At 46.3% G+C, this 15,802-nt stretch overlaps 1 protein-coding gene and 1 long non-coding RNA gene across 5 annotated transcripts in view; one reads left to right on the top strand and one right to left on the bottom strand.

The window, feature by feature from the left end:
- The window catches only part of SORCS2 (sortilin related VPS10 domain containing receptor 2), a 1,363,792-nt gene that overhangs the window by 166,354 nt on the left and 1,181,636 nt on the right, over positions 1 to 15,802 (bottom strand). For all 4 annotated transcript variants that reach the window (XM_063923915.1, XM_063923923.1, XM_063923934.1 and 1 more), the window contains one exon: positions 9,077 to 9,256. In XM_063923915.1, the coding sequence (XP_063779985.1) occupies positions 9,077 to 9,256 (180 nt within the window). The remainder of the gene's footprint in view (positions 1 to 9,076; positions 9,257 to 15,802) is intronic.
- The window catches only part of LOC134928331 (uncharacterized), a 179,879-nt gene that overhangs the window by 19,946 nt on the left and 144,131 nt on the right, over positions 1 to 15,802 (top strand). The window contains exon 2 of the long non-coding RNA XR_010177896.1: positions 15,435 to 15,505. This is a non-coding gene — a long non-coding RNA (uncharacterized LOC134928331). The remainder of the gene's footprint in view (positions 1 to 15,434; positions 15,506 to 15,802) is intronic.

The following is a 15,802-nucleotide window of genomic DNA, read 5'->3' as shown; positions in this document are numbered from 1 at the left end:
CTGGCAGATATGGACATCGCACTTACTCTCGATGCCAGAGTGCAAATATCCCTCTGTGCATCTCGCATATATAGAAATGCATCCTTTAAATGCTCTATAGTCAGTAAAATACTGTCCCTATCCAGGGTATCAATATTTTCAGTCAGGGAATCCGACCAAACCACCCCAGCACTGCACATCCATGCAGAGGCGATGGCTGGTCGCAGTATAACACCAGTATGAGTGTATATACTTTTCAGGGTAGTTTCCAGCCTCCTATCTGCTGGATCCTTGAGGGCGGCCGTTTCAGGAGACGGTAACGCCACTTGTTGTGATAAGCGTGTGAGCGCCTTATCCACCCTAGGGGGTGTTTCCCAGCGCGCCCTAACCTCTGGCGGGAAAGGATATAATGCCAATAACTTCTTTGAAATTAGCAGTTTTCTATCGGGGTTAACCCACGCTTCATCACACACTTCATTCAATTCGTCTGATTCAGGAAAAACTACAGGTAGTTTTTTCAGACCCCACATAATACCCCTTTTTGTGGTACATGCAGTATCAGAGATATGTAAAGCCTCCTTCATTGCCGTGATCATATAACGTGTGGCCCTACTGGAAAATACGTTTGTTTCTTCACCGTCGACACTAAATTCGGTGTCCGTGTCTGGGTCTGTGTCGACCGACTGAGGTAAAGGGCGTTTTACAGCCCCTGACGGTGTCTGAGACGCCTGTACAGGTACTAACTGGTTTGCCGGCCGTCTCATGTCGTCAACTGATTTTTGTAATGTGCTGACATTATCACGTAATTCCATAAATAAAGCCATCCATTCCGGTGTCGACTCCCTAGGGGGTGACATCACCATTACCGGCAATTGCTCCGCCTCCACACCAACATCATCCTCATACATGTCGACACACACGTACCGACACACAGCAGACACACAGGGAATGCTCTTATCGAAGACAGGACCCCACTAGCCCTTTGGGGAGACAGAGGGAGAGTTTGCCAGCACACACCCAAGCGCTATAAATATATAGGAACAACCCTATAGAAGTGTTGTCTCCCTTATAGCAGGTTAATATATATCAAAAACGCCAAAAAAAATGCCCCCCCCTCTCTTTTTTACCCTGTTTCTGTAGTGCAGTGCAGGGGAGAGTCCTGGGAGCCTTGCTCGCAGCGGAGCTGAGCAGGAAAATGGCGCTGTGTGCTGAGGAGATAGGCCCCGCCCCCTATTTCGGCGGGCTCTTCTCCCGGTGTTTGTGAGACCTGGCAGGGGTTAAATACATCCATATAGCCCCAAGGGCTATATGTGATGTATTTTTTAGCCAGAACAAGGTATTCTCATTGCTGCCCAGGGCGCCCCCTGCAGCGCCCTGCACCCTCCGTGACCGCTGGTGTGAAGTGTGTGACAACAATGGCGCACAGCTGCAGTGCTGTGCGCTACCTCATGAAGACTGAAAAGTCTTCTGCCGCCGGTTTCTGGACCTCTTCGCTTTTCGGCATCTGTAAGGGGGTCGGCGGCGCGGCTCCGGGACCGGACTCCATGGCTGGGCCTGTGTTCGATCCCTCTGGAGCTAATGGTGTCCAGTAGCCTAAGAAGCCAATCCATCCTGCACGCAGGTGAGTTCACTTCTTCTCCCCTAAGTCCCTCGTTGCCGTGAGCCTGTTGCCAGCAGGACTCACTGAAAATAAAAAACCTAAAAACTTTTTCTAAGCAGCTCTTTAGGAGAGCCACCTAGATTGCACCCTGCTCGGACGGGCACAAAAACCTAACTGAGGCTTGGAGGAGGGTCATAGGGGGAGGAGCCAGTGCACACCACCTGATCCTAAAGCTTTATTTTTGTGCCCTGTCTCCTGCGGAGCCGCTAATCCCCATGGTCCTGACGGAGTCCCCAGCATCCACTAGGACGTTAGAGAAAAACTATTAATACTTCTTTTTTTTAAAGCATTCTTACTTTGCAGCAGTTTTTCCACACCTGTCTAAAACTTTTGCACAGTGCTGTATATATACACAAATTTATAAGTACAAAAAACAGGCAACTTCTTGTAGGGGGCTCTCAAACAGGGGCCCTTTGAGCTGGGGCCAGTTTAAAATACTCTTGATAAGCTGGGTACACATTAGCTGACAATTTAAGCGATTTGCCCAATAACAACGCATCGTTAGGACAAATTGATCAAATTGTCCTATTGTCTACCCACTTCATCAATATTGATGCGTGCTCCCCAGGGTCACCAGCGATATCCCCTCTCATCTTTACATGCAGCTCATTCTGGGGATGTCACTAGTGATGCCATATTACTGAATGCAGCATGGCCCCTGCTCCGCCCCTTCCCGCCGTCGCTCTATCGCTGCCGGCATCAGCATGTATGCCGATGCCGGCATTCCCGCCCTGGGTCCGTTGTTCCCGATCTCGCTAGGTACACATTATCATTTAATGTGTACCAACTTAACTCAACTTATTTCAAAACAATCAAAATAATAACACAAAAAAAATTCTTGTATGTGTGTGACATTGTATCTTCTAGCAAAGAGAATAAGGGGTCTATTCATGAATCAGTGAAAAGCGTGGAGCAGTTGCCTATGGCAACCAATCAGCTGCTCCGTACAATTGTATAGTATGCAAATTATAAAAATTGCATAAATACTGATTGGTTGCCATGGGCAACTTCTCCATTGACTCACTTCTCCACATTTTTCACTGCTTCATGAATAGACCCCTAATAGAACATTCTATCTATCTATCTATCTATCTATCTATCTATCTATCTATCTATCTATCTATCTATCTCTGTCTGTCTATCTTATAATTTCTTATCATGATAATGTGAAACAAAGGATTGCGCAAATGTAAAAAATGGAAGACTGTAGCAGATATCTCCAATATTGTAATTGTAATTGATAAATAGGGCCCATTTTCTGATATGTTAGATTGGCTATGACATAGGCTATAATAGTATAATTGTGTCTAGAACGTATATGAGTTTATTTCACATCCTGTGAAATCAGTCCAATTGCTCAATACAGCATACAGTATGTGGCCATTAAAGCTGCAGGCAATTACAGGTCACATCAGAGCCGGCCATAGGCATAGGCAAACTAGGCAATTGCCTAGGGCATTTGATATGCCTAGGGGCATCAGCAGCTTCTGCTGATTAAAATGATATGCAGCATGCCTATATTCTGTGTGTAGCATTTCATATGCAGATACAGCCACAGTATAAAGGCATGCTGCATATCATTTTAATCAGCAGAAGCTGCTTGTGCATCCTAGCCACATACCAATGTAAATAAGATGCATTTTCATATAAAAAAGGTGCCCGACGTTAGCATTGAGGCAAGATTTATGAGGACACATCTGTATCCAAGCAGAGGCAGAGGTCACAGTGTTAGTGGCAGTATGAGTACTGTGTGCATGTGAGTAGGTTGGTTGTGCAGTAGTGTTCGCAATATGTGTAAGGAGCATTATGTGTGTCATGTAAAAATGCATTAATAATGTGCAACATATGTGTAAGGGGCACTGTGTGTCATTATGTGTATAAGGGCATTAATAATGTGCAGCATATGTGTAACAGGGTACTACTGTATGTGTGTCATTATGTGTATAGGGTGAATAATAATGTGCAGCAAATGTGTAGGGGGCACTATGCATGTCATTATGTGTATAAGGGCATTAATAATGTGCGGCATATTTGTAAGGGACATTATGTGTAAAAGGGCATTAATAAAGGTTGTCATAATGTGTAAGGCGCATTATGTTTATAAGGACATTAATAATGTGTCTTATATGTGTAAGGGGCATTACTGTGTGGACTTATGTGTATAAATGCATTACTAATGTGTGGCATTATGTGTATAAGGTGCTCTACTATGTGGCGTTGCATAAAGAAAGGGCACTACTGTGTTGTCTAATGTGAATAAAGAGCAATAGGGTGTGGTGTAATGTGAATAAGGAGCAATTCAGTGTGATGTAATGTGAATAAGGGGCTCTACTGTGCGGAGTAACGTTTATAAGGTAAAGTGATACTACTGTGGGATGTAATATGAATTATGGACACTATTGCATGATCAAATGTGAATAAAGTTGCAGTACTGTGTGACGTAATTGGAATTGGGGTTACTATTGTCTGGCCATGCCCCTTGCCAGCAAAAACACACTCCATTTTGGGCTGTGCGCCAAATGTGCGAACTGTTCCTATTTAAAATATAGGGGTTACAAACCCCAAAATAAGGACTGCTATGGGTGAGGAGTAATGGTGCTGGGAAAGGGGTACAGGGTCAGAGGCGGAACCAGCGGTGGTGCTAGGGGGCACGAGCCAAAATCTTGCCTAGGGCATCATATTGGTTAAGGCCGGCTCTGGGTCACATTCCACTGCAAGGATAACTGTAACATAAGGGCTTCTATTCACACAATACTGCTTATACATATTGGCCCTCATTCCGAGTTGATCGCTCGCTAGCTACTTTTTGCAGCTGGCAAATGCCGCTGCCCACGGGGGAGTGTATTTTCGCTTTGCAAGTGTGCAATCACATGTGCAGCCGAGCGGGACGAAAACGTTTTTTGCAGTTTCTGAGTAGGTCTGAACTTACTCAGCCGCTGCGATCACTTCAGCCTGTCAGGTCCCGGAATTGACGTCAGACACCCGCCCTGCAAACGCCTGTGTTTTTCCTACCACTCCCAGAAAACGGTCAGTTGACACCCATAAAAGCCCTCTTCCTGTCAATCTCCCTGCGATCGGCTGTGCGAATGGATTAGTTGCTAGAAGCATTGCACAGCAACGATGCTGTCTGTACCCGTAGGACTAGCACATTGCGGTGCACAGAGGCGGAACTAGCGGCAGTGCACTGTGAAGGGGCCCAAAGCCAGAGCGGCATGTAATGAGTCAAACTGACTCATTACATGCCGCCTGGCTCCCGCTGTGTGCCGCCGCCGAGGCCGAGGAGAGGATGCGCACTGGCATCCCAGCAGTCACAGCGGTGGAGGGCGGCCTATGGTAAAGGAGAGAGCCAGCAGCAGCAGCGCTTCTACCAATTACACATCGCTGCTGCGGCTCCCTCCTCCACCCCCCTCCTCCTTCTTCTCCCCTGCCAGAAGGCTGCCAGAAGCTGCACAAGGAGCCTGAGCCAGTGGAAACGGTAAGTATATCTATCTATCTATTTATCTATCTATCTATCTAGTCTGCCGTATTGTGTAAAAAAGGGGGACGCTGTTTGCCATAATGTGTAAAAAATGGGATGCTGTCTGCCGTAATGTGTAATAAATGGGACGCTGTCTGCCGTAATGTGTAATAAATGGGACGCTGTCTGCCGTAATGTGCAAAAAATGGGACGCTGTCTGCCGTAATGTGTAATAAATGGGGAATCTGCCTGCCGTAATGTGCAAAAAATGAGACGCTGTCTGCCGTAATAAGGGGACGCTGTCTGCCGTAATGTGTAATAAATGGGACGCAGTCTGCCGTAATGTGCAAAAAATGGGACGCTGTCTGCCGTAATGTGTAATAAATGGGACGCTGTCTGCCGTAATGTGCAAAAAATGGGACGCTGTCTGCCGTAATGTGCAAAAAATGGGACGCTGTCTGCCGTAATGTGTAATAAATGGGGAATCTGCCTGCCGTAATGTGCAAAAAATGGGACGCTGTCTGCCGTAATGTGTAATAAGGGGACGCTGTCTGCCGTAATGTGTAAAAATGGGACGCTGTCTGCCGTAATGTGTAATAAATGGGATGCTGTCTGCCGTAATGTGTAACAAGGGCACGCTGTCTGCCGTTATGTGTAAAAAGTGTACGCGGTCTGCCGTTATGTATAAAAAGTGTACGCTGTCTGCCGCTATGTGTAACAAGGGCACGCGGTCTGCCGTTATGTGTAAAAAGGGCACGCTGTCTGCCGTTATGTGTAAAAAGGGCACGCTGTCTGCCGTAATGTGTAATAAATGGGATGCTGTCTGCCGTAATGTGTAACAAGGGCACGCTGTCTGCCGTTATGTGTAAAAAGTGTACGCGGTCTGCCGTTATGTGTAACAAGGGCACGCGGTCTGCCGTTATGTATAAAAAGTGTACGCTGTCTGCCGCTATGTGTAACAAGGGCACGCGGTCTGCCGTTATGTGTAAAAAGGGCACGCTGTCTGCCGTTATGTGTAAAAAGGGCACGCTGTCTGCCGTTATGTGTAAAAAGGGCACGCTGTCTGCCGTAATGTGTAAAAAGAGGAATCTGTCCGCCGTAAGGTGTAAAAGGGTCTCTACCTGGTGTAGTGGTGCTACTGTGCGGCGTAATTTGAATAATGGAGACTACTGTGCACCGTTTTATGAATTGGTATTATTTTGTGGCCACAACCCTTCCCCACGAAGCCACGCCACTATGTATTTTTGCGCGCGCCTACGGCGCGCACTGCCCCTGTTTTGCATGCAGGGGTGGGGCTTCGATGCCGTTTCTTGCACACAGTGCTAAAATGTCTAGTTACGGCACTGTTGCTAGGTATCCATTTCTCTGGCCCTGAGCAGGTCCCCCTCACCAGATCCTCTCCAGGGGTGAGGGGGTGGACTTGGATGGGATGTGTGTGTGGGGGGGGGCCCAAAGCATTTTGTCGCACCTGGGCCCACCGCTCGCTAGTTCCGCCACTGGCGGTGCATACACATGCGCAGTAGTTACCTGATCGCTGCGCTGCGAGAAACGGCAGCGAGCGATCAACTCTGAGTGAAGGCCATAGTCCTGTGTGCACACATGCCTGCGTTGCGTTCATTCGACTTCAAACAATGCAAACAATAAAGATCCCAGAAAGGAAGATAAAAGCCAGGCCACGCACGTTTCATCTGAGCTAATCTTCTGCTGGCTCTTGATAAAAAATGTTTTGCTGTACCTCCTGGATCATTAATTTTACTACAAGTGCTTTCCATAACTGGGATCACTTGCAGCGAGATCAATACATGCTTCAGTTGTAGGAGTCTTTTCATGCACAGATGCACATTACAATCCCTTTTTATTGTGGTGTTAGTTTATATAGTTGTTTAGAGAAGTGGTAATCCAAGCGAAGGGACTTTTTACACCAATGGGCAAACAGCTGTTTAATACTTTTTATTTAATATTTCTATAGACAATGACCTATTTGCTTGACATTATCACAGCATACTGGGAAGGTTAATGAACTGGTAAAATAAAACAAAAAACAATTAAACACAAGATTAATTTATTTTTAAACAGAAGTATGTACAAGAAATGAGAACGTTCTATATAAATTTTCTTCGGAAAACAGATTTGTGTTCTGCTGTAATGATCATGAGACATATGCTTGATGCCTGTCTTGAATGTTCTTTTCAGGTCTGAGGAATAAGTGAGAAGGAGACACTAACACAACTCATGATATTGTTAATGAGAACTAGAGAGATTATGATATTCTAGTATTTTTGTACCCATGATTTGTTGGGTTACTAGCGGGGCCGAATTAAGGGCCACATGGGTCTGGGGCTGCAAATGTTCAAGGGCCAATACTGAGAAAGGGAGGATCTGCGATCAGCACTGTGGGGGTGTGGTCAATGGCATGTAGGTGTGACTGGTGATGTGTGGGTGTGGCCAGAGCCATGTGGGTGTGTACACCCCCTACACTGTAAGCCTCCACTGTGTCCCTAAAGCTGGGTACACTAAACACTATGACACATGTTCACGGACCCAAGGTCAAATCAACACAGCGGCCAATCCAGGTAAGTATACACACTTACCGATTGGCTGCTCGATTAGTCGTCCCGACGTCACAGCTGGATGGGCATTTGAATTCAAATGCCTGTCCAGCTGTGTCGGTGGTCCCTGCAGCTAGTGTACTGGCGGTCGGCAGAACGCCCGTGCACACAGCCTGATGTCCCACTATTTCTGCAGATAGAAGGTATATAGTCCATTGGCTCTGCTGCAGAGCCGATGCAATATGTCTGTGAACAAATTATTCACAGACATATCGATTGTACCCACCTGCCAACCTGCTGGAACGGACGATATATTGCCCAGGGTGTACCCAGTTTTAATATAAAAAAAATTTGAAAAATTGCATCATTTTGTGAGAAAACCAGAAAAACTATTTTAATACTTATGATTTATAGCTGACTATGTGGCCAGCCAGTCATCATCCTACTTCAATGCTAATAGGCCTATTAGTAAGTGGAGGTCTGGAGCTGAAGCTCCATCCACTCATTGTTATTCTGGCCCAGGTCACTAGCTATTCTTCTCGGCCTGTTAAAAAAAAAAATACTTTTAATATATTTATTACATGTTTGCCTACTCCGCCGGGATGGCTGGGAGGCTCTGGAATAATTGTGTGGTGCTCCTGGGCACCTCGGAGGAGTGGGAAAGTCTCCTAGGACCGCCCTCCACCCAGCCGCCCATTTCAACATTAAAGTGAGTGGTACAGAAGCCGATGATGTGATTTGCATTGAATATTATTATTTCCAGTTATTTATATAGCGCACACATATTCCGCAGCGCTGTACAGAGAATGTTTGGCCATTCACATCGGTCCCTGCCCCAGTGGAGCTTACAATCTACATTTCCTATCACATGTACACACATTCATGGTAGGGTTAATTTTGTTGGGAGCCAATTAACCTACCAGTATATTTCTGGATTGTGAGAGGAAACTGGAGCACCCAGAGAAAACCCACGCAAGTATGGGGAGAATATACAAACTCCACACAGTTAGAGCCATGGTGTGAATCGAACCCATGACCTCAGTGCTGTGAGGCAGTAATGCTAACCATTACAGAATAGCATCATCACACCCTCAATAGCGCCCAATTCTGCCACACCTGGGGCCCCCTCAGTGCCGACCTGGCTGCTCCTCCCACAGGGGCAGCCCAATGGTCGGCAAGTATTATGTATTGTCTACAGATAGCACATTTTAAAGTCAGAAGCATTCATTGGGAAAATGAACGCATAAGGTGCAATAACAAATTGCTAGCCCATTAGCATATTAACAGTCACCTTAATCTGCCCACACACACGTTAGTTGATAACTTTGCTATATTAACCAATTACGGAACAATGTGCTGCCTCATGCAGACTGATTCTTAACGGAATAATGTAATCTGGCGGGAGAGTGCCCTGGAATAAGGCGTTCTCACCTCTAGAATATCTATCAGGACGTTCTCCTCCGGCTGCTTACTGCTCCTCACATTCTCCAGGACAATGGAATAATAGACTCCTTGTGGGTCTGACTGGTACAGGTTGTACGTGTCTGTTTGATACCATTCTTGGACCGCAATAAAAACCTGGTTTTCATCCGTACTGATGATTTGTAAATCCTGGAGGAAAACATGAATGAGAAAAAAAAAACAACTGTAATACACTGTAGTTCATGATATAACATTACAGTATAAAACAATCAACCACAAAGATTATATAGTCAGGATGCCTACAGATTGGAGGTTAGCAATACTGAGCCGAAATACGCTCCCCTCAGAGCTGGGGCTCCCCCCCCCCCCCCCCCTTCATAGGGCCTGATGTAAGGGAATAAAAGGAACTGCCAAAGGGTGTTAGGGGGAAGAGGTCCCCCAATGGGATCCATGGAGGAAGCCCTCGGCAGGGGGTCTAGTGGATGGGGGAAGCAGGCCCCCTAGATGCTGAAGATTTCTACAGAACAGCAAATACAGATATCAGCTATTAGAACGTTAAACCTAATTAATTCTGCAATGCTAGCCATAGTCAAATAAACACAATTTGGCTTAACTTGTAAAAAATGTTGAAGAATAAAGACAGAGTAACATATCATAGTGCGTTTCCTGGCAGAATCAGGGGAGGGAGCAGGGACACTGGGGGGAAGTGACAGTCTTGGGCTGCCCCATAGACATGGAGCAGTACCTAGACAAAAACCGCCGCCCAAGCACTGTCGCTCACAGTCGGGGGAGAAGCGGCACCAGGGAGAACTTCCCCTGCTGACATGGGGACATGTCTCTGCACTCAGCACCGCCTCACGGCCGACAATATAATAGAGGCTGCCAGAAGAGCAGAGGTGAGGAAACGGGAAGTATCTCGCTCTTCCGAAAACCTGTCTCCGCAGAAAGAGGAGTGTTTCTGAAGTGATAATTATCTACTGGAGGCATAAGGAATGCCTCCGATATTTACATTGAACTTGATGCAAGTTCAATCCTTAATTAGCACATCACACATTTGTTTTCATGATGAATAGGCCGCTTAATGTGTGACGTAACACTGCAGTACAACGGATACTACGCCACAATTTATTAAAGTCACTGATCATCAGCAGCTTTGACTGATGATTTTAAAATGGCAAGAACGTAAGAAGAGTCCGTTAGTGACTCAAAGCTCTTTAAAATCGGAAGCTGATTGTGGTGTCAAATAAACCGCTAAATTCAATTAAATTCTTACGGTATATCCAATTTGTACTTTTTTTTTCTAGCTTCCATCTGGACATTTTAACCAAGTATTTATATCACAAGGGAAATTGCTTAACATTATTGCCCTGGGATAAAGATACAGCTTGGCCAAGTTATCTGCATTGGATAAAGTAGTATCTAGTATCTGCATTGGATAAAGTAGTATCCCAGGGCATGAAATGTAAACAACTCTGACTGATGATATATTAACATGGCTGAAAAGCACAGACAGAAGATATTTATATATGTAAAAAGAACAATGTTTTAAGCAAAAGTTACAGCTGTATAAATAGAAACTAATACATTTCAAACAGTTGAAAGTGGAAACCCCGTTTCCTTTCATCATTAACATAAAAATGCAGAAAAAAATTGGCTTTCAAGAATGATGCATTTGAAACATTATTTGATCCCTACAGTGCTACTACAGATAGTTAAACATAAATCTAGAGACTAAATGAACAACTTTATCTGCTAATTAACTGCGAGATATATGGATATATTACATCTAAAATATATGTACTATCCTTGCTAACTTTCGCTTGATTAATCAGACATATATTCAATTGCTCAGAGTAATATTAAACCTACTGTGCTTAGCTGCTGTGGTTAAAAGGTTTCCTAATTCAGTGTCCTCCAGAAAGCAATTAGGTCAGCTTGCATAGCAATTTTCATGAAATATGAATACTTAATCAGCCACTTTTTTACCATTATTAACTAATAAAACCATCCACAGCCTTATTACAAAGGCCAATAACCAATCAAAATAGATCTATGGAGCATTAAAAATGATTAATAGCTTCTAGGTGAATTACTCCGATAGTTTGACATATATCCTTCCTGAGCTGGAATTCTGATATAGAGGGTCAGCCAAAACTGCTGTGAATGTTTTCTGTTGTCAAGGAGCATTGCAGACCAGATGTGCAGCCGCCTATAGGGGAATATGTTGTAACTGGCAGGATTAGACATGATCTAGGCTATGGATGAACAAAGTTAGCACAAAGTTAAATCTGAAAATAAATATTAAATGGAATATCGATGTTGAGCTAAAGATGTTGGGCCGGATTTACTAACTAGTGGTCTGGAAACACTAAAAGAAGAGCCTGTAGTTATAAACTCGGACTTGGCCAGTTTGAAGGTTGTTGTTTCAAATTCTACCCCATCTGTAGATGCATGCTACGTTGCTTTAATGTGGGTGGCAAAAGTTGATTCACTGCTCTCCACCTGTTATTCAGGAAGTGCCTCTGCAGACCTAATTCAGCAGGGCTGCAGCTAGTAAAGACACACTCAGAGGCGTAACTAGGGTAGGGCGAGTGGGGCATGTGCCCTGGGCGCCTTGACAGGCCCAGGAGAGGGGGGCGCCGCCGGCGGCCAGAGCATCATGCCCCACTCGCCCCCATCACGCCGAAATGTGAGGGGAGGAGAGCGCAGCGTCTCTCCCTCCCCTCACCGCCGCTGCCAGCACTAGCAGCGCTGCGTGTGTCCGGTCTCCGGCGTTAGCCAATCAGAGCTTGCGGACCGGCTCCTGATTGGCTGCCGGTCCGCGAGCTCTGATTGGCTGGCGAACCGGCGTCACACAGCCGCCGCCGGAGACCTGGAGTGGTGAGGGGAAGGAGAGGCGCTGCGCTCTCCTCCCCTCACATAGACACAACAGGCGGTGAGTGACCGGCGGGGGGGTGGGGACTCGGGGGAGCACAGTGGTGCATGTATCTGGCACAGTGGGGCATGTATCTGGCACAGTGGGGCATGTAACTGGCACAGTGGGGCATGTATCTGGCACTGTGGGGCAATGTATTTGGCACTGTGGGGCATGTATTTGGCACAGTGGAGCAAAGTATCTGGCACTGTGGGGCAAAGTATCTGGCACTGTGGAGCAATGTAACTGGCACTGTGGGGCATGTATCTGGCACTGTGGGGCATGTATCTGGCACAGTGGGGCAATGTATCTGGCACTGTGGGGCAATGTATCTGGCACTGTGGGGCAATGTATCTGGCACTGTGGGGCATGTATCTGGCACAGTGGGGCATGTATCTGGCACAGCGGGGCAATGTATCTGGCGCTGTGGGGCAATGTAACTGGCTCGGTGGGGCATGTATCTGGCACAGTGGGGCAATGTATCTGGCACTGTGGGGCAATGTAACTGGCACTGTGGGGCAATGTAACTCTCACTGTGGGTCAATGTAACTGGCACTGTGGGGCAATGTATCTGGCACTGTGGGGCAATGTATCTGGCACTGTGGGGCAATGTAACTGGCACGGTGGGGCATGTATCTGGCACAGTGGGGCAATGTATGTGGCACTGTGGGGCAATGTAACTGGCACTGTGGGGCAATGTAATTCTCACTGTGGGTCAATGTAACTGGCACTGTGGGGCAATGTATCTGGCACTGTGGGGCAATGTATCTGGCACTGTGGGGCAATGTATCGGGCACTGTGGGGCAATGTAACTGGCACTGTGGGGCAATGTATCTGGCAATGTATCTGGCACTGTGGGGCAATGTATCTGGCACTGTGGGGCATGTATCTGGCACTGTGGGGCATGTATCCGGCACTGTGGGGCAATGTATCTGGCACTGTGGGGCAATGTATCTGGCACTGTGGGGCAATGTATCTGGCATTGTATCTGGCACTGTGGGGCAATGTATCTGGCACTGTGGGGCATGTATCTGGCACTGTGGGGCATGTATCTGGCACTGTGGGGTATGTATCTGGCACAGTGGGGCATGTATCTGGCACAGTGGGGCATGTATCTGGCACTGTGGGGCAATGTATCTGGCACTGTGGGGCAATGTATCTGGCACTGTGGTGCATGTATCTGGCACAGTGGGGCATGTATCTGGCACAGTGGGGCATGTATCCGGCACTGTGGGGCAATGTAACTGGCACTGTGGGCCATTTTCAGTGGCCACACCCCTTCTGGTGCGTGGACACACCCCTTCATTTTCCATCTTGCCCTGGGCTCCAAAAACCCTAGCTGCGCCTCTGGACACACTTCTGTAGCTCTCCAGATTCCTATAGTGATTTTCACACAGACCGCTTTACACCATCCTCCAATTGCAGATTCAACTCTCAGTCCTCACTGTGTTCCAACTGTTTTTTTAAAGGACAGTTAAAAGTACAATTTTTAAATCCTAAAATAATATTTTTCCTGTCAGAAAGCCAGATAAACAAAATCTTTTGTGATATACATAATGGAAGTAGCAATTTTTTGACTGAACTACTCAATAATAACTACTCAACTACTACAATAATACAGCCTAACACTTCTCTAGCAACCACTGAGGCAATGCTAATATTCATAAACTAATATTCCTGTGGCACTGGTAATTCATAAATTGCTTTACTCAAAATGGCTCCCTCCAGCATTGCTTATGTTCATATTCACGGAACTTTCTAGCATAGATGTCACTAACACAAAATGGAGAAGTTCAGATTTTTCTTTGGTCCTGACTCCTCAGGCATACGTACCAACTTGGCTGCCCCCTTCTCCGGGAGGAGTCAGCTCAGTTGGCGCATAGGGGGGTGTGACCAGCATGCAGGAGGGCTGTCCAGGGGCTTGGCAGCACGATCGCGTTATCGTGGCCCCACCCCAGTTCTACAGTGCAGAGAAACTAGGCACTGTATAGCAGGGAGTGGTGCTACGATGACGCAATTCACGGTGAATTGCGTCATCCGGTCCTCTCGGTCCACCCACTTGCACTCTCTATTGTGGGCGGCCAAGGTGGGGGGGGGGGGGGGGGGGGCTGTAGCGGTATGCAGGAGCACTGCATGCCTTTCCGGGGAGCCAGGAGCGTCATCTGATTTTCAAGGGCCTCCCGGCCGTTCCAGGAGGATAGGCAGGTATGTCCTGAGGTATAGGTTAGGACTGGGAGACAAACTGGGTAGACATTGTCAAAGTCGAAAAATATTGCAGAACACACATCACGTACAAACTGCGCACACATGCCCTCTGCGCGTGCACTTGTTCTGCCGTGCGTGCACATATCCGCAATTTGCGTATGGTCGCTCCCGCGGTCCTGCGCATCGGCGCGTGGTATGGGTATTTACGGCAGGGTTTGTGTACGCATGGAGAGCCATCAAAACACATTACATATTTAATCCAAATAGTGCACAATGTACACATAGTCTCCTTGCACCACATCAGAAAGTTATAGCTGTTTAAATGGTTGCAGAACAAAGGGATTCACCTTTACAGGATAAGAGGGGACAGACTAAGGTTGTAAGGTGGTATTTGGTATCCAGCTGTAGGGTATTTTAAGGGTAACATTCCGGTGTTGGTCTGCGGAAGATCGCATGTTCCTGCGGATAGTTATGTGCAGAAGCAGAATATAGATATAAACTGTATTTACTGTATATTATGTATGCGGCGGGAATGCAGAGGAGACCACCCATAAGTGCAGTTGAGAAAGACATCGCCTACCTTTTCAAATCAACCTATGATCTCTCCTGTACTGTAAAAGTGCATCCCTGTGTCCAATGGACAAAGGGATTACAGTATCCATTGTATTGCTTTTGGAATAATTGTATAAATAAAGCCTGCTGCAGCCTGGCCACACACAAGACTCACAAAGTTATCTATCAGATGACCGGGGACCGGCCGGGTTGCGCAAGCGAATCCACTCACGTATGTACATTGACTGTAGCCATTATTCTGTTATATTGTTTTGTATTGTAGTGTATAATTTGTATTGTAAACCCCCTTTCAGAAATAATCCACTGTGGTGTCGGAACCCAGCGGTAAAATCACAATTGGTGTTGTGTCCTCATTGCCCTAGTCAGGTTTAAAGTGTACTATTATTGCATAGCATTGCTGTAGAAGGTTTAAAGTGTATCTCTGGGTGTGTATGCGCTGTGAGTACTTTGTACCGTCAGCGCGGCGTGTGTACGCAAAGTCCGTACACTACAAAACCCTTTTACGCTAATATCATAAAAGGTGCGTAGTGTGAATTAAGTATAGCGGCCGCAGCGGCTAAAGGTTTAAAGTGTATTTACGGTGTGTTTAAGGTATAGCTTTTATTCCTGTAAAGATAATCAGCATTATCAACATTTTAGGTATACTTGCTGACATTTCATTTACCTCCCCTCTAGGAGATCCAGGAGGAGAAGTCCACGGGGCAAGTGTGACTGCATCATCATGAGTTTACTCTTATCTGAACAAGGTAATTTGTGGGAGGGCTGCCTCATGATGACGCGTTTCGTCCTCTCCACTATATCTCTCTTCAAGCTTTGATAAATCTCCCCCTATGTGAGAGTCCTCTGCCATTGTGCCATATTTCTGGCACGATCTTTGTAAATATGACGCTTTCGCGCCACTGCATTTAGATATATGGCCCAGTTCCACATCTCCAAATAAACTGCCAAATAATGACGCAGGAAACAATGTAGACATCATAACTGCCGACATTAAGACTGTCAACACAGTGACTGCATCCCGATCCATTCTCCTACTCACATTA

Source organism: Pseudophryne corroboree, chromosome 1 (assembly GCF_028390025.1).
Source record: "Pseudophryne corroboree isolate aPseCor3 chromosome 1, aPseCor3.hap2, whole genome shotgun sequence".
In the NCBI taxonomy this organism is placed as follows: Eukaryota; Metazoa; Chordata; class Amphibia; order Anura; family Myobatrachidae; genus Pseudophryne; species Pseudophryne corroboree.
This window is presented reverse-complemented; position numbering and strand designations above follow the sequence as displayed.